Source organism: Oncorhynchus gorbuscha, linkage group LG22 (genome assembly GCF_021184085.1).
Source record: "Oncorhynchus gorbuscha isolate QuinsamMale2020 ecotype Even-year linkage group LG22, OgorEven_v1.0, whole genome shotgun sequence".
Lineage (NCBI taxonomy): Eukaryota > Metazoa > Chordata > Actinopteri > Salmoniformes > Salmonidae > Oncorhynchus > Oncorhynchus gorbuscha.
In genome coordinates this window covers 11,256,993-11,275,838 of record NC_060194.1, presented here as the reverse complement: position 1 = coordinate 11,275,838, position 18,846 = coordinate 11,256,993, and the positions used below count along the sequence as shown (strand labels likewise).

Here is an 18,846-nt window from a genome sequence, read left to right as displayed (position 1 = left end):
GCTTTACTTCCTAATGATAATGGGTTGATCCTAGCTTTGTGCTTGGGGGCTTTATCCAGAGCGGTCTGAACTACTAGACATTTCCAATCATATAGTACTGTACTACTGCTATTTGACAGTTATCTCCCTCCACAATAGAGGTCAGCCATGTAAGACTCAATCTCTCTTTAACCTCTAATCCAAGGTCAGTTTTGCGATGTACCCCCTGACAGTTACGACTCCCAGTTGGGGACCAGGATGTCTTGCTCCCAGGCAGACTAAATAACTTTTTTGCCCGCTTTGAGGACAATACAGTGCCACGGACACAGCCTGCAACGAAAACATGCGGACTCTCCTTCACTGCAGCCGAGGTGAGTAAAACACTTAAACGTGTTAACCCTCGCAAGGCTGCAGGCCCAGACGGCATCACCAGCCGCGCCCTCAGAGCATGCGCAGACCAGCTGGCCGGTGTGTTTACGGACATATTCAATCAATCCCTATACCAGTCTGCTGTTCCCACATGCTTCAAGAGGGCCACCATTGTTCCTGTTCCCAAGAAAGCTAAGGTAACTGAGCTAAACGACTACCGCCCCGTGGCACTCACTTCCGTCATCATGAAGTGCTTTGAGAGACTAGTCAAGGACCATATCACCTCCACCCTACCTGACACCCTAGACCCACTCCAATTTGCTTACTGCCCAAATAAGTCTACAGACGATGCAATCTCAACCACACTGCACACTGCCCTAACCCATCTGGACAAGAGGAATACCTATGTGAGAATGCTGTTCATCGACTACAGCTCGGCATTCAACACTATAGTACCCTCCAAGCTCATCATTAAGCTCGAGACCCTGGGTCTCGACCCCGCCCTGTGCAACTGGGTACTGGACTTCCTGACGGGCCGCCCCCAGGTGGTGAGGGTAGGCAACAACATCTCCACCCCGCTGATCCTCAACACTGGGGCCCCACAAGGGTGCGTTCTGAGCCCTCTCCTGTACTCCCTGTTCACCCACGACTGCGTGGCCACACACGCCTCCAACTCAATCATCAAGTTTGCAACTCAATCATCAAGTTTGCGGACTTACAAATTGACACAACAGTGGTAGGCTTGATTACCAACAACGACGAGACGGCCTACAGGGAGGAGGTGAGGGCCCTCGGAGTGTGGTGTCAGGAAAATAACCTCAAACTCAACGTCAACAAAACTAAGGAGATGATTGTGGACTTCAGGAAAGAGCAGAGGGAACACCCCCCTATCCACATCGATGGAACAGTAGTAGAGAGGGTAGTAAGTTTTAAGTTCCTCGGCATACACATCACAGACAAACTGAATTGGTCTAGTCACACAGACAGCATCGTGAAGAAGGCGCAGCAGCGCCTCTTCAACCTCAGGAGGCTGAAGAAATTTGGCTTGTCACCAAAAGCACTCACAAACTTCTACAGATGCACAATCGAGAGCATCCCGGCGGGCTGTATCACCGCCTGGTACGGCAACTGCTCCACCCACAACCGTAAGGCTCTCCAGAGGGTAGTGAGGTCTGCACAACGCATCACCGGTGGCAAACTACCAGCCCTCCAGGACACCTACACCACCCGATGTTACAGGAAGGCCATAAAGATCATCAAGGGCAACAACCACCCGAGCCACTGCCAGTTCACCCCGCTATCATCCAGAAGGCGAGGTCAGTACAGGTGCATCAAAGCTGGGACCGAGAGACTGAAAAATAGCTTCTATCTCAAGGCCATCAGACTGTTAAACAGCCACCACTAACATTGAGTGGCTGCTGCCAACACACTGACACTGACTCAACTCCAGCCACTTTAATAATGGGAATTGATGGGAAATGATGTAAAATATATCACTAGTCACTTTAAACAATGCTACCTAATATAATATTACATACCCTACATTATTCATCTCATATGCATACGTATATACTGTACTCTATATCATCGACTGCATCCTTATGTAATACATGTATCACTAGCCACTTTAACTATGCCACTTTGTTTACATACTCATCTCATATGTATATACTGTACTCGATACCATCTACTGTATCTTGCCTATGCTGCTCTGTACCATCGCTCATTCATATATCCTTATGTGCATATTCTTTATCCCCTTACACTGTGTATAAGACAGTAGTTTTGGAATTGTTAGTTAGATTACTTGTTGGTTATTACTGCATTGTCGGAACTAGAAGCACAAGCATTTCGTTACACTCGCATTAACATCTGCTAACCATGTGTATGTGACAAATAACATTTGATTTGATTTGAGTTGAAAGCTGATCCAAGATCAGCGATATAGGCCAGCTTCTCACTGGAACTGTCTCAGCACTAGATATTCACCAGGGGGCAACAGAACACTATTATAAGAGCTGAGCTGGGTCAATTTCCTTTCGATTGGCTGGCCCTTGACTGACTGCTGGGCTGGATTTGACAGGCTTTGATTCTGCTTCTGGGGAGACTGAACCACCAAAGGTGAGCAAGTGTTTTAGGCTTGATGAAAAAGTTTTGTGACGGTCCCCTGACTCAACGCTCGTAAATCGATGTTCCCTTAATGAGCAACTCATTAAAGTTAAACTTAATTAATTACCCCGAAACAGACAACAAATGATCAAGAGGGGAGCGGGATGAATCTGAATGAAGTTTAATGTGTTTTTCATTACAGAGGGTGGGAGGGAGACTGCCAAACAAGCGTTATTGGATTTGGGCTTCATGATAACCACAAATAAGTAGTTAATTCATGAAATATTGTCCACAGCGATATGAAAGACTGTAAAGTGTGAAACCCAGGTGCATTATTATGATATTGCGATGAATTTGTGGGGCTGACCTAAGGACTCACAAATATCAGTTCCCAAGGCAAGTGCACTAACCACAGTCTCCATAGAAGTGACCAACTTTGAAGTGCTTGCACCATGTCTGTGGGCTGGTTTGTTACAGTATTATATCTTATTGAATCCAATGATAATCACATTCACACAAGCCCCCCAAAATCAGGCCAAATCAGTGGGTGATGTTCCCCTTTAAAATGGCTTCCCAGTCTCTGGGTAATTTTCATCCTGTTACAGCTACTTCTAGTAAAACATCCACCCAAATCAATTGTGTTCCTGGATCCTTTCACTTCATTATAAGGCTGCGTTGAGACAATGACTTATCAATGACCCAAGCCCAGCTCAGTTAATCTCTACCATTGTGTCACTGAGTTGTCATAATGCTTCAGCAAAAGTACATTACATCAGGGGCGTTAGAAGACACAATGTTAGTAACATAATGTATGTCCCTCTTACTGCCCAGAATGCCTCTGCTGATCCCACAGCTATTGTATACAGTAATCATGTGCCTATGGGCCAGAGTTATACTGTTAGCACTGAGGCGGTGTGCCCTAGTAGGAAGTCCACTGTGTGCAGCTCACCCTGCACTAACATAAATAACATGAGCATGTCTACCTCCACTAAGCTTCCCGGTAAGCAATGAAAACAATCAAGCATCCCAGAAAAGTGCTAAAAACAGCCCACATTAACATATGTATCTTAAGAAACAAGGTTCATGAAATCAATAATTTGCTAGTAACAGATGACATTCACTTAGATAAACTCAGTTAGATAATACCTTTGATAATACAGTGGTAGCAATAAATGGTTATAACATCTACAGAAAAGACAGAAATGACAAAGGTGGAGGTGTTGCCGTTTATATTCAGATCTACATTTCTGTTAAGCTTAGAGAGGCTCTCATGTTAAATACTGTTGAAGTAATATGGCTACAGGTTCATCTGCCTCAGCTAAAGCCTATTCTGGTGGGAAGCTGCTATAGACCACCAAGTGCCAACAGTCGGTTTCTGGATAAAATGTGTGAAATGCTTTATAATAATAATAATAATAATAATAATAATATATGCCATTTAGCAGACGCTTTTATCCAAAGCGACTTACAGTCATGTGTGCATACATTCTACGTATGGGTGGTCCCGGGAATCGAACCCACTACCCTGGCGTTACAAGCGCCATGCTCTACCAACTGAGCTACAGAAGGACCACCCGTAGATTATAGGTTATAATATATGTGATATCAATATTGAGTGGTTCTCATCAGTCTGCCCACTCAAGAGAAAGCTTACAACTGTAACTAGTGCCTGCAACCTGGTTCAGGTTATCAGTCAACCTACCAAGGAAGTTACAATCAGCACAGGAATGAAATCATCAACTTGTATTGATCACAGTTTTCCTAATGTTGCAGAAATGTAGCGATCACAATACAGTAGCCATTTCTAGGAAAACCAAAGTTCCAGAGGCTGGGACTAAAATGGTGTATAAGAGGTCTTACAATACGTTTTGTAGTGATTTCTATGTTGTTGATGTAAAGAATATTTGTTGGTCCGTGGTGTGTAACGAAGAGCAACCAGACACTGCACTTGACACATTTATGAAATTGCTTATCTCAGTCACTAGTAAGCATGCACCCATTAAGAAAATGACTGTAATAACTGTTAAATCCCTGTGGATTGATGAGGAATTTAACATTTGTATGGTTGAGAGGTACGAGGCAAAAGGAATGGCAAATAAGTCTGCCTGCACAACCGATTGGCAAACATACCTCAAATTTAGAATGTGACTAAACTGAATAAAAATAAGAAGAAACTACACTATGAAATAAACATAAATGGCATAAAGAATGATAGTAAAAAGCTTTGGAGCACTTTAGAAAAGTCAGCTCCGTCATTCATTGTGGCAAGATTAGCAAACTTTCCAGCAACAAACGCTGACACTAGACATCCAAATATACAGTGCATTCAGAAAGTATTCAGACCCCTTGACTTTTCCACATTTTGTTACGGTTACAGCCTTATTCTAACATTGATCAAATCGTTTTTATCCCCTCATCAATCTACACATAATATGACAAAGCAAAAACAGGTTTTTAGACATTTTGGCAAATGACAAGCATTGTAATTTTGAATTCCGTAAAGTGAGTGCGGACGAGTTAAAAAAATGTAAAAAAAAGTTTTGTCCATCAACAACGACAAGCCACCAGGGTCTGACAACTTGGATGCAAAATTACTGAGGATAATAGCAGACGATATTGCCACTAATAATTGCCGTATCTTCAATTTAAGCCTAGTAGAAAGTGTGTGACCTCAGGCCTGGAGGGAAGGAAAAGTAATTTCGCTACCTAATAATAGTAAGGGTAAAGCCAGTGTGTCTATGTAAGCGGATGACTCGGCACTATACACTTTAGCTAGGTGACTAAACTGCTTGATGTAACCCTGGATTGTAAAACTGTCATCGTAAAAACATATTGATACAACATTAGCTGTACAGTATACAGGGCTGCTCTGCCTTCATAACAGCTCTATCAACAAGGCAGGCCCATCAGGCCCTAGTTTTGACACACCTGGACTACTGTTCAGTCGGAGAAAATTGCAATTGGCTCAGAACAGGGCAGCACGGCGGCTCATGCAAGCCATACATTAGATCTTTTGTTTTTGTTAAAGATAAAAATACACCTTATGGAACAGCGGAGACTGTGAAGAGACACACACACAATACTATATGCACTATATACACATATACACATGGATTTTGTGTTGTAGATATGTGGTAGTAGAGTAGTGGCCTGCGGGCACCCACTTAATGTGTTGTGAAATCTGTTGTGAATGTATTGTAATGTTTTTTTAAATTGTATAACTGCCTTAACTTTGCTGGACCCCAGGAAGGGTAGCTGCTGCCCTGCCTGCAGCTAATGGGGATCCATAATAAATACAAATACTGTGCTTAATTAACTTCTCAACAAACCCAGAGCAACACAGCTCATTGGTTTAACTCAATGCTAACAGCATGTCCCAATGTCTTACAGATCTGTGACAAGGAGTGGCACTACTACGTGATCAATGTGGAGTTCCCTGCCGTGATTCTCTTCGTAGATGGCGTAACCTACGAACCCTACCTGGTGACCGATGATTGGCCCATCCATCCCTCATCAATTGACACCCAGCTGACAGTGGGTGCCTGCTGGCAAGGTCATTATAGACTCCTGTATAGGGTCCGTTGTCCATACCGACTCTGTGACTCTGAGGCTGTCCTAATATGCACAGCGTACCTATAGAATTTCTGTATTTTTTACTGTAAAATAAGGGGAGGGGAGGAGCAGGGAGGGAGGAGTCACATCATTTTCCTTTGATTTGGACATGTTTCCTCACAGACCAAGAATAATGTGGTTTTCCGTATCCCAGGAACAACTGTTTATTGGTTTCAATTGACCAGGACTTTAGGTAGTCACGTAGTGTTTCATGTTTCAGTATGCCTTGCCTGTTACCATAGGGATGAGTCAGTTTCCCTTATCCAGTCCAAGACAGTGATTAAACACTCCCCAACTTAAGACTAAGAGAGCTTGCAGCAGGAGCACAGACAGACACAGACAGACGCAGAGAGACACTGAGACACACAGAGACAGAGAGAGAGAGAGGCTCAAGCTTGGAGACATCAAAAAGGAAACACAGGCTGTCAATTCCAGCCGCTTGAAAAGAGGGGACTAATGAATCCATTTGAATGAAGAAGCACTACTTAACATTGCTTTTTATGATCAAAATAATAATTATATAAATGTGTCAGCTGGGGGACAGATGGATACAGCTGAATCCCATGAGCCACGCTCGAGGTCCAACGTCAGCCGCATTCCGGTGTCGTCTGAATTTATTTTCATCTGGCTCCTGGTTGCAGTTCTCTTTTCCCTCTCTCTTTCCATGAATCTGTGATTGTGTGAGAAAGCCCTGAAGAAGGGATTAAGCCAGCCTGAATGGAGTACAAGTTCTCTGGCTATTACATCCCAATGAAGCTGCTATAAGCTTCACTAAGCTGCAACTGATAACTTTGCAGACCATTAGTGAACAGGATTGCATTTCTCTCACCCCCCCCAACCACCCTGCACGCAATCAACAACGTAATGAAGAGACACAAGGAATGAAAGGCACCAGCCCTGACCTTAGCGCGCCCTAAGCAAAACAAGACGTGTGACTTGTGACGAGAAAAGCAGAATATGGTTTGTTTTGTCCATTTTCGTGAGGAAACCATTTATTGAGATTGCTCTTAATGGTGCTCTTCTTATGGAGAGTAGACAAGCAGTTTCTCTGTGCAATGTCACTACTGGGGAAGTTTAGGGCAGACAGACTCTGGCTGGCCTCAGGCCTACTGCGATAGAAGCCTCTTCTAAACCATAAACATAATCCTGAACCTTCTCTAATTTCCTAATACAACTTGTTCAAACAATCCATTTCAACTTAATTGCTATCTTTCCTACGGCAGGTGTAAATATTATGCAGCCAGGTGTGTAAAAATAGCATATGTTAGCACTGAAGCCTAAATGCTGAATGTCTTCTTGTTCAAATTCTCCTCTTTGGGGGGGACGAGACCGAAATAAGCCCAAAAACACACTCTCGCTCTGTGCTTCGGTGCCACAATACTTAATTGATAACATCTGTCTGGGAAAATATAAAATAATTTTTAAATCAGGCTGGTGCAGGCGGAGGCGAGAACACTTGAGTATGTCAGCAAGAGACACGGCTCGGGGACCGTTAACGACTAGCAAACTGCTAGCACCATCTGCCAGTGAATCAAAGAAGAAAAACACACACTTGCCTAAAAAAGACGACGCTAGTTCTTTTTATTGAAGGCCTAGTGTCCCTCTGCTCTGAGCCCAAATCTACCTCAGATTGGACATTTTATTTTGTTGTTTTGAAAGTCGTTTTTTAAAAAGAGTGGGGAGAGCAGATGGAAGCTGATAAACAAAACGGGCTATCATTTCCATAGTCACGCTACTGTCTTTATTTCACAGTCCTGTTTCAGTTGGTATTTACTTGATGTTTCAGCCTACTAGGAAGTGATGCAAAAACAAAGGTAACTGTGTTAGCCATTGTTTAAATAGCTTCGTCTTGTTGAAAGGTAAGTTATATAGGTTCTTCTCTTTTACTAGTGTTATTTCTAGCTTAAACTAAGTAAATAAAGTAAAATACTGTCAAATTAAAAATGACCAAAGCATGTTCCTACTATTATAATAGAGGCATGCTCCATAATGCTTTCATTGCACTGTGCTTTCAGAACAGATAAAGGAGAAGACAATCATTGTCCACCACTTGATTGTACAATATTGCACCTTTGAACTGAACAAAAAAAACCTTCCTCTTGTCCTCCCTAGGTGGTGAGGTGTCCAACCCGCGGTTCACCCAGTACTTCCGGGGAAGTCTGTCAGGTCTGACCATCCGGCCAGGCAAGATAGAGACCCAGAAAGTCATCTCCTGTCTACAGGCCTGTAAGGAAGGACTGGACATCAACTCACTGGAGAGCCTGGGCAAGGATATCAAGGTGAGTCACTGGGGCAAACACAAGCAGATACACTGTACCAGTCAAAAGTGTGGACACACCTACACATTCAAGGGTATTTATTTATTTTACTATTTTCTATATTGTAGAATAATAGGGAATATATTAAAACTATGAAATAACACATGGAATCATGTAGTAACCAAAAAAAGTGTTAAACAAATCCAAATATATTTTATATTTGAGATTCTTCAGTAGCCACCGTTTTGCCTCGATGACAGCTTTGCACACTCTTGGCTCTCTTATAAAGGTTCATTTTTAATGGGGAAAATGATATTCCCCAAACTTCACGCGCTGCTTATGTATGCCAGTTAGACTCTACAGCGGTTATAAAGCAGATTCATGTGCTTCATTTTAAGATGTTGTTTGGCCACTTTAGATGTGATGCAAAGCTTATGTAAACATATAGGCCTATGGGCTGGGAAGGATACATGACGTGTGCAACTATGATTTGAAAAAGTCGGCCAAAAAAATGGTATGCGCTGTGTCTTGCCTTAATGCTCAAACTGGGCGACATTCACAGGTGATATTATATCATTCACAAGTGATAGGCTAATATTGTCACCCATCAGACTATTCTTGATTTAATATTGTCTTTACATATACTCAATAATATATGTGTGGTATTAGTTTTGATTTAGAAATTGACCATTATCATGCACCTGTCTCGGAACATGGGCATGGGAAGAAAAGAACAACATGTAATCTATGCACTTAAATAGCGAATGGAGGATGCTTTTCCCATGGTTCATTTTCATGCCAGCCAGGTAGGCTACACTCCTGTTGAAAGTGAAGCAAAATGTTCATGTTTGGAAAATTGATGAGTAAATATAGTAGGCCTAGCCTATAGAAAGCTGATGGGATCCTCCTGATTTTATTAGAGGCCATCAAAACTGTTTTCTCTGCATTTGCATAGCCAATGTCACAGATCCCTCTGGAACTTTCATTGCGAACACCTGGCCCCTATTCCAACTGATTGTATATGTATATATGTGCCCTTTGTTCCCCATGGTGCTGTCGATTATTGTTAGTTGGTGTGTGAGTACCTGTGCTGTGTGTTTTGGCTTTTGTGCCCTTGTGGATTGCACAGATGATTACAGGTCTCGTCCCGTGTGTTAATCATTGTGCGCGTGTGTTATTTATTCAAGGTTCTCCTCGCTCTTTTGTTTGGGTTTTAAACCTGTGTATTTGTTACGTGTTTGTTTGGTCTTCGTCCCCGTGCCTTTACACTAAATTTAAAAAACTATTACGCATTCCTGCATCTGTCTCCCAATCCTTCATGCCAACGTGACAGCTTATAGAAATGTTGCACAACATAAGCTCATGGTGTGACAGAAAAATTATGAATTCACCTTATTTGTTGGATATGAAACAATTATTTACTTAAACAGTAAGATACTTCTGTCCTGCTATTGCTGAGTTTTATGGCGTCCACTCTAGCTTCCTGGTGATAAAACCTACAGCTGGCATTCCAGTGACAGGATGTGGGGTGGTTGTAACTGGGATAGGAGTAGAACAGTGCCTCATTGTCTCATCTTCCTGGTGCAGGCTGTTATTGCAGCAAAGGGTGAACCAACTCCATATTAATGCCCATGATTTTGGATTGAGATGTTCGACAAGCAGGTGTCCACATACTTTTGGTGATGTATTGTGTGCATGAAACTCTCAGACACTTACCCTCTTGTATCAGTTGATTCATGTGTTCCTCTGTGTGTGCAGTTTCACTTTAACCCGGCCCAGTCTGTGCTGGTGATGGAGGGAGAGGACCTGGAGAGTGTCAACACAGCCATGGCCAAGGTCTCCTACATCAACTCACGCCAGTTCCCCACAGCAGGCCTCAGACGGCTACACATCACCACCACCGTACAGTGAGTATGGAATCCAACAATGTGTATGCGGGCGCACGCACGCGAACACACTTAGTCTGTCTCTCACTCACACACACACACACACACACACCTCAACCTCTCTCTGTCTCTCTCTCTCTCTTTCACATAGGCTACAGGAAACATTTATTGCACCCATACAACCATACATTTAAACCCCTTTGAACTATAGGACCACAAGGTCACAGAGACGCATGCAAGTATCATTTGTTTAAAGGCTCCTCAGAGGAGGAAGGGGAGGACCATCCTCCTCAGTGAATTTCATTAAAAATCTAAATTGTGGAACATTCAAAAAGTTATCATTTTTAAGGCCGCACAACCAGTAATTGAGTATAAGGGGGGCAGTTACTTTTTCACACAGGGGAATTGTTAATTTTGTTAATTAAATAAATGAAATAAGTATTTAAAAAATGGTGTTCTTTGTAAACTCCCTTTATCTAATATTAGGTTTTGGCTAAAGATCGGATAACATTCCATATCAAACATATACAAAATTTGAGAAAATCAGAAAGTGGGCTGTCAGAGCTCTTGCAGCATGAACTGACAAGGTTGTCCACCCAATCAAAGAACCAGAGAATGAATCTAGTACTGGAAGCATAAGCTACACTGCAGTGCACAAAATGTGGTGAGTAGTTGACAATACAGTAGGTGAATAGATCTGAACAATTTAATTTCTTCAAAAATTAAGGAGAAGCAAGAGAGGGAGAGAGAGAGCTAGCTATATTTTGTTGTATTTTTTTTCTCACTTTCACTTGGAAGGTGCACTATATAAAACATTTCAGTTTGTGACAAAACAAGCAAGTATAGTGTGAAGAATCATTGTACCATCTAAACAGCTGTGAAATATATTTTCCATAACCAAAAATATTGTATTTTCAACTGTTTGGAGCTGGGGTACAAAACCGAACGTAAAAGACGCAAAAACTAAATGTAAGAACGGGAAGCATAGAAATAGCGCACATAGATCAGATCTAACACTACCTAAACTTGCTTTCAATGATAATGACAGATCTATAACACGCATTTCTATGTGAACTTGGTCAGGTCGCCCAAAAACGTAAATATTTCATCTAGTTTATCCTACTCAAACACCCGGCTCAAACAGAGAGGGATGCCATGTTAGCTAGCTGGCTATGGCTATCCAACACTGGAAATCTTCCAAGTCAAGGTAAGCTTTTGGTTTTATTCATTTATTGCCACCGGGGACCTGCCAGTGTAACTGCTAAACTGCTTGCTGTACACTGTACTGCATGATTGTAGTGTGTTTACTAATGCATTGACTATGACGTTAGCTCTTATGGTGGAACGATGTAGGCTGTGTGTAGCAGTTAGCGGTTATGGTATGAAGGTTTGGCTTGGAAAGATTTTTTCGCCTGGTCACAGAATAGTGCATAGATGTGCATTTTGTTTTACAGAGGTAAACAAATGCTGTTATCTGGGGAAGGAGGTGAAAGAGATGCGATTAAAGGGGAACGTGTTTTGATGGCGGGACAGTGAGAGAAAAGAGAGAATCTACACTGAGTTAAAGGAACTCTTTGAACTGAATGTCCTCAGTGTGTGTGTGTGTGTGTGTGTGTGTGTGTGTGTGTGTGTGTGTGTGTGTGTGTGTGTGTGTGTGTGTGTGTGTGTGTGTGTGTGTGTGTGTGTGTGTGTGTGTGTGTGTGTGTGTGTGTGTGTGTGTGTGAGCAATACAGCCCATGGTGTTTGCGCATCTGAGGCTCTGCTTTTTCTCTGTATGTGTCCTCAGGGTCAGTGTGTGTGTACGTCTGGCGTGTCATTGAGATCAGTGTCTAGTGTGTTCCAGGCTGTGTGTGTGTGTGTGTGCCCGTCTAAGCCTGTGCTCTCTCCGTGTCTGATATGCTAATCAGCGTCGCTTCCCTCTCTTTATCTCTCCCCTCGTTAATGGCTGAGAGGACAGCCGGGTTGCCGTGGCGCCCCGGTTGCCTTGGAGCTGTGGTAGCCTGGGCCGACGTGGCAATTGCTGATGACGAGGATATGAATGACGGCCATGAAAGGCAATCTGCTGTGTCAGGGTTCCTCACGCCAGAGAGCACTACGAGAAGGGAGGTTGATCATGAGAGGAATATAGTGCTGTTAAGACTGTCTGGGTGGGTGACTGGCTGGCCCGTTTTCTGTCTACCTCTCGCTCAATATCCTTCTCTCTCCCATTATCCGCTCTCTGTGTTTCTCTCCCTCTCCTCTAGTCACCTATTTCAAGAACAAAGAATTGTATTGTAATACTTCCTTTTGGTGTGAGGGCACTTAGTTTAGAAAGGAAAACTTAGCACCATACAGTGTTTTTAACAGCTCAGGTGTTTGCGCCATTGCCTAATGAGAAAAGGTAAAGGAACAGATGGTATGCTGAGATTGTGCAGTCTTATAGGAGTTAATGAAATGTATTGGTAAATAAATACAGGCCCAATACAAGAGAGGAAGTGAGAGTGGAAGAGAAAGAACAAGGTTGATCGTGGGATATAATTTGTGTTACCCTTATTTTACCAGGTAAGTTGACTGAGAACACATTCTCATTTACGGCAACGACATGGAGAATAGCTACAGGGGAGAGGAGGGGGGGGGTGAAGGAGCCAATTGGAAGCTATACAGGAATGAAATCAATTGCTAAACTAAGGTAGGCCCAAATAAGAGAGAGAATGAGAAAGGATGGAGAGAAAAGGTGGAAACGGTGTGTGTGTGTATTGTGTTCACAGTTAAGCAGTAAGGGGGGGGGGGCAAATCAAATTGGACTTGTGTGGTGGATAGTGGACTCCTGCCACAGGAGCTGTAATAGGTTTAGTCTAACTAGCCGCCTCGTATAAAGAGAGATGGCCTGTCCTATTCAGCAGGCACTTTAATGCTCCATACGACAAGAGGCCCCCGACTGCATCCCAAATGGCACCCTATTCTCTAGTCTCTCGTGAAAAGTAGTGCACTATGTAGGGAATGTGGTGTAATTTGGGACACAACCCCTTGCTGGTCAGATGGCATTTATTTAGCGAGGGCCTTAGTTTAGTATGGGGCATACTACTCCTCACAAACTTTGTTTAGCAGTTATACTGATGTTGTTCTGGGGTAATTGTTTGTGGAGTTACAGCCAATTGTGTTAATCAAAAGAAACACGCACACGATTGCTGGTGCACACTGCACGCACGCATGCACACACACTTCCCAATCAGAGTTTGTTTGGTAGTTACGTAGATCAGCTAATCACACACTTCCTAGCCATACAAATACAGACATCCCATTTCAAGCCAGTCTAGTAGGTAGTTAAGGAGAACAACGTGTCTTAATACGTGCTTAATGTGCTTAATGTAGGCCTAGGAATTGCCATGGGAAAGCAGCTCAAACAGACCACGAAGGTGACAAATGTATTTTCACTAGTAAACCAGAAGCAGCAGACAGTCATCATATAAACAAAAGACTGTTCTTAATTACCACGGGAAAGTAAATGAATTAATAAGTGAGTGAGTGAAGAGCACTTTTCACCGACCATTGAAAAACGTAATTACTCAAGGCGTTAGGTGCCGGCGTTGGCATTAATCCTGAGAGACTTCACTCTGCTCCTCTCAAAGTGGAATGAACCTGGATGATGGCCAGCTTGTTTTACCCAGACTGCCTGGGTGGCAGGACAGCTCCTCGCTCTGGGTAGAAGGTGCCCTTAGGATCTACTGAACAAAAATATGAATGCAACATGCAAGGATTTGAAAGATGTTACTGAGTTAGAGTTCATCTAAGGAAATCAGTCGATTTAAATAAATACATTTGGTCCTAATCTATGAATTTCACATGACTGGGCATGGGTGCAGCCCCACGCACTTGCATGCCAGACCCACCCACTGTGGAGCTGGGCCCAGCCAATCAGAATTATTTTTTTCCCCACAAAAAGGCCTTTAATTACAGACAGAAATACTCCTCAGCCGTCCGGTTGACTGGTCTCAGATGGTCCCGCAGGTGACAAAACTGGATGTGGAGGTCCTGGGCTGGTGTGGTTACACATGTTCTGTGGTTGTTAGGCCAGTTGGACGTACTGCCAAATTCTCTAAAACGAAGTTTGAGGTGGTTTACGGTACATTCAATTCTCTGGCAACAGCTCTGATGGACACTCCTGCAGTCGGCATGCTAATTGCACAATTTAAGACATCTGTGGCATTGTGTGACCTTTTATTATCCCCAGCGTAAGGTGCACCTGTGTAATGATCATGCTGTTTAATCAGCTTCTTGATATGCCAAACCTATCAGGTGGATAGATTACTGTGAAAAAGGATAAATGCTCACTAACAGGGATGTAATTTGTAAAAACAAATAATAATAAATTGAGAGAAATTAGGTTTTTGTGCCTATATAAAATGTCTGGGATCTTTAATTTCAGCTCATGAAACATGGGACCAAGACTTTACATGTTGCATTTATATTTTTTGTTCAGTGCTTTCGGAAAGTATTCAGACCCCTGGACTTTTTCCACATATTGTTTAATTACAGCCTAATTCTAAAATTGATTGTTTTTTTCTTCTTAAATCTACACACAATAGCCCATAATGACAAAGTAAAACAGGATTATAATTTTTTTTGCAAACTTAGAAAAAATAAATTACAAAATATCACATTTACATAAGTATTCAACCTCTTTACGCTGTACTTTGTTGAAGCATCTTTGGCAGCGATTATAGACTCGAGTTTTCTTGGGTTTTCTTGGCTCCAAGCGTGGCACAATTGTATTTGGGGATTTTCTCCCATCATTCTCTGTAGATCCTCTCAAGCTCTGTCAAATTGGAAGGGGAGCATCGCTTCTCAGCTATTTTCTGGTCTCTCCAGTGTTGTTCGAATGGGTTCAAGTCCGGCCCCCACCTGGGCTGCTCAAGGACATTCAGAGACATGTCCCGAAGCCACTCCTGCGTTGTCTTGGCTGTGTGTTTAAGGTCGTTGTCCTGTTGGAAGGTGAACCCCAGTCTGAGTGCTCTGGGGTAGGTTTTCATCAAGGGTCTCTCTGTACTTTGCTCTGTTCATCTTTCCCTCGATACTGACTGGTCTCCCAGTCCCTGCTTCTGAAAAACATCCACACAGCATGATGCTGCCACAACCATGCTTCACTGTATGGATGCTGCCAGATTTCCTCCAGACCTGACACTTGGCATTCAGGCCAAAGAGTAAAATCTTGGTTTCATCACACCAGAGAATCTTGTTTCTCATGGTCTGAGAGTTTCTCTCATCTCCACAGAGGAACTCTGGAGCTCTGTCAGAGTGACCATCGGGTTCTTGGTCACCTCCTTGACCAAGGCTCTTCTCCCCCATTGCTCAGTTTGGCCAGTTGGCCAGCTCTAGGAAGAGTCTTGGTGGTTCCAAACATCTCCCATGTAAGAATGCTGGATGCCAGTGTTCTTGGGGACCTTCAATGCTGCAGTCATTTTTTGGTACCCTTCCCCAGATCTGTGCCTCGACACAATCCTGTCGCAGAGCTCTACAGAAAATTATTTCGACCTCATGGCTTGGTTTTTAGCTCTGACATCACTGTCAACTGTGGGACCTTATATAGACAGGTGTGTGCCTTTCCAAATCATGTCCAATCAATTGAATTTACCACAGGTGGACTCCAATCAAGTTGTAGAAACATCTCAAGGATGATCAATGGAAACAGGATGGATGCACCTGAGCTCAATTTCGAGTCTCATGGCAAAGGGTCTGAATATAACTATTTGATTGAAAGTTGTTTTACTACAGTCACTGAATTAAAAAAGTAATAACTCCTTAAATGTTTCTTTGTTTGGGGTTATGCTTCATGTTAACCGTGGGCTAAGGTGTTAAATTGTGTTGATGAGAAAATGTGATAATTAGTGCGTGTTTACATTATATTAGGCCATTTATAGGATAAACAGAGAGAGACTGTGTTTCTGTGGGCGGGTGCATGTCCAAGCGTGCTTACGTCTGTGTGCGTGTGTGTTACTGGAAATGGCCAACTTGGGGCCATCTGTCTGAAAACAGCATCACTCCACCCAAAACATTTGAAAAGCTGCAGCTTCTATGCCAACCGAGACAACTTGCAATCACAATTGGACAAACATTGGAAGTCTACTTTCACAGTTGCCTCTGTCACAATCTGTCCCTACATTATGTGTCTCTCATCTCTGAAATGAAAATGAAAAGTGCCCAGTCATTCATTGCTAGGACCAGAAAGAGTATGTAGTCAGTATACTCTTGGGTGAAGGCACAAATTAATAGTGACACACAATGCAATTTATGCCATTTACGATTCCAATATGATTAGTATCAGATGGCAGTGATGTTCCCCTAGTCTTTCTTACCCAGTTACTCCTTATATGTAGGCCAATTATCTACAAAAACTGCCCTGGCCAGAACAATTATGACCTGAAGAAAATAAAGTGCTCTCAATGCATTATCTGCATTGTCTAATGTCTATCTCCATGCTCTCCTCCTGATCCCTTCTTCTTCACCCTCCCTCTCTCCTGTTGTTTTGGGTTGCTCAGGTGTTTCGGGGAGGACATATGCATCTCCATCCCAGACATTAAGGCAGTAGTAATAGTCCTGCCACCCAGCGAGCCATGGATCACCATCGCTGGTTCAGATCGACTCGTCAAGCCTTCCGCTGACCTGCGTGGAGCCACGGGCATGGCACCCTTCAAGGAGCTGCGCATCACCAGCACTGTAACCAAGAGTGACGGTGTGCCGTTCAGCGCAGGTGGGTTACGTGGATACGTGTTGATATAGCACGGAGTTTAAAAAGTGTGTGTGTGAGCATTCATGTGTGTGTGTGTGTGTGTGTGTGTGTGTGTGTGTGTGTGTGTGTGTGTGTGTGTGTGTGTGTGTGTGTGTGAGCATTCATGTGTGTGTGTGTGTGTGTGTGTGTGTGTGTGTGTGTGTGTGTGTGTGTGTGTGTGTGTGTGTGTGTGTGTGTGTGTGTGTGTGTGTGTGTGTGTGTGTGTGTGTACAGTCCACAGGCCTGGTGTTCTGGAGGTTATGCACAACCTGGATTACTGTGATGTCCTGGTGATCGGAGAGGAGCTCAATCCAGAGCATGAGAGTCTGGAAATTCACCACAGCTCCCTAATAGGGAAACACCTGGATGCCACAAACTCCACCTCAGGCATCTCCGTATATGGTATACACTTCAATTTATTAATCATTATTCATATCACACTTTTCATACCTGAACATAAATTCCTTATTGTGTGTCACCTGCTTGGTAACGGTACGAGAAGCTCTTGAAGTTATTAGAGCTGGGCCCAGCATTGAGCCCTGAGGGACACCATCAATATATGGCTGGGAATACCAGGGACACCTTTGGTAAAAATGCATTTTCCCCAGGTGTGGACTCCATGGCACACTATGAGGAGGCCCTCAGGCAGGTGCGCTATAGGAACTGGCGCCCGGCGACCCTGACTAACAGGAGGTTCAGGCTCACCTGCTCCGAGCTCAACGGCCGCTACACCAGCAACGAGTTCAATCTGGAGGTCAGGGAAGAAGCTTTATCCATCTTTCCTTTTCTGTTTCACCCCTTTCCCACTCACACTCTCTATTCTCCCATCTCCACCACTGCCACTACGTCTTCCTGCCTCTTTCTACACCCCTCTCTCTGTTTCTCTCACCCTTCACCACTCAGTCTCTCTTCCCATTTCTGCACTGTCACTCATCAACCAGACCCATTTACCCTTTATCTCGTCGATCTATCTTTTTCTACATCATTGCCATCTCCATACTGACTGATATGTACTTTGTCCCGCCCTCAGATTAGTGTCCTCCACAACTCAGCACCCGTAGAGCATGTCAATCACATGGCTGTCCAATCCCAGTACATGCGGCCTGTGCATCATCCACTGATGGTGCACACTCTCAATTCCCACATCTCAGGTAAGGCATCCAGAAGTGTTCACCCACACAGACACACAAATGTACACACGCACCCACACACACACACACACACGGTGAGCACATGTCCCTGCTACTATCAGAGGCTTGAGAGTGTGTTTTGTTGAACTGGAAAGGGATCCAGATTAGGCTAAACCAGGGATCCTTTCTTGAGCGGTTGGTCAGGGGGCCAGAACATAATTATAAATAATTTGTAGGCTGCAAATTGTCCCGCAAGAAGCCCAAACAGATGCATGGGAATACTTTGCTCTGAAAACTTGGGCGGGGGGCAAATAAAATCACCCATGGGCCTGATTTGGCCTGCGGCCTGACAGTTGGGGAACCCTGGGCTACGCCTTCAGATCATACACACACAGACAGACACACGCTGTCTCTCTCCCTCTCTCTATGTCACACACACACAGGACTGAGTGATCTCCAAAAGGTAGGGAGGACAGAGCACATTTCTTGTAATTCAGGTGAATTTACCCTTTAAACACTTCTCCCCCACAGGCACCCCTCCAGCTGCCACGGTGGTGATAGTGATCTGTATCGCCGCCCTGGTGGTCATAGTGGTGCTGGGCATCTACAGGCTCCACAGTACCCACCAGGACGGCTCCAAGAGGGAGGAGGACGGAGCCAAGGACCCAAAGATGGACTGGGACAACTCCACCCTCACCATCACAGTCAACCCTATGGAGGTGAGAGAACAGTATACAAAGAATGTCCCAAAGGAGGCA

General features: G+C 43.7%; 1 protein-coding gene across 1 annotated transcript in view; it reads left to right on the top strand.

The window, feature by feature from the left end:
- LOC124009583 (calsyntenin-2-like) overlaps positions 1-18,846 on the top strand; it is a 305,367-nt gene that overhangs the window by 283,378 nt on the left and 3,143 nt on the right. The window contains exons 9-16 of the mRNA XM_046321501.1: positions 5,848-6,010; positions 8,182-8,348; positions 10,086-10,234; positions 16,729-16,940; positions 17,193-17,360; positions 17,567-17,712; positions 17,989-18,109; positions 18,620-18,807. Of these exons, the coding sequence (XP_046177457.1) occupies positions 5,848-6,010; positions 8,182-8,348; positions 10,086-10,234; positions 16,729-16,940; positions 17,193-17,360; positions 17,567-17,712; positions 17,989-18,109; positions 18,620-18,807 (1,314 nt within the window). The remainder of the gene's footprint in view (positions 1-5,847; positions 6,011-8,181; positions 8,349-10,085; positions 10,235-16,728; positions 16,941-17,192; positions 17,361-17,566; positions 17,713-17,988; positions 18,110-18,619; positions 18,808-18,846) is intronic.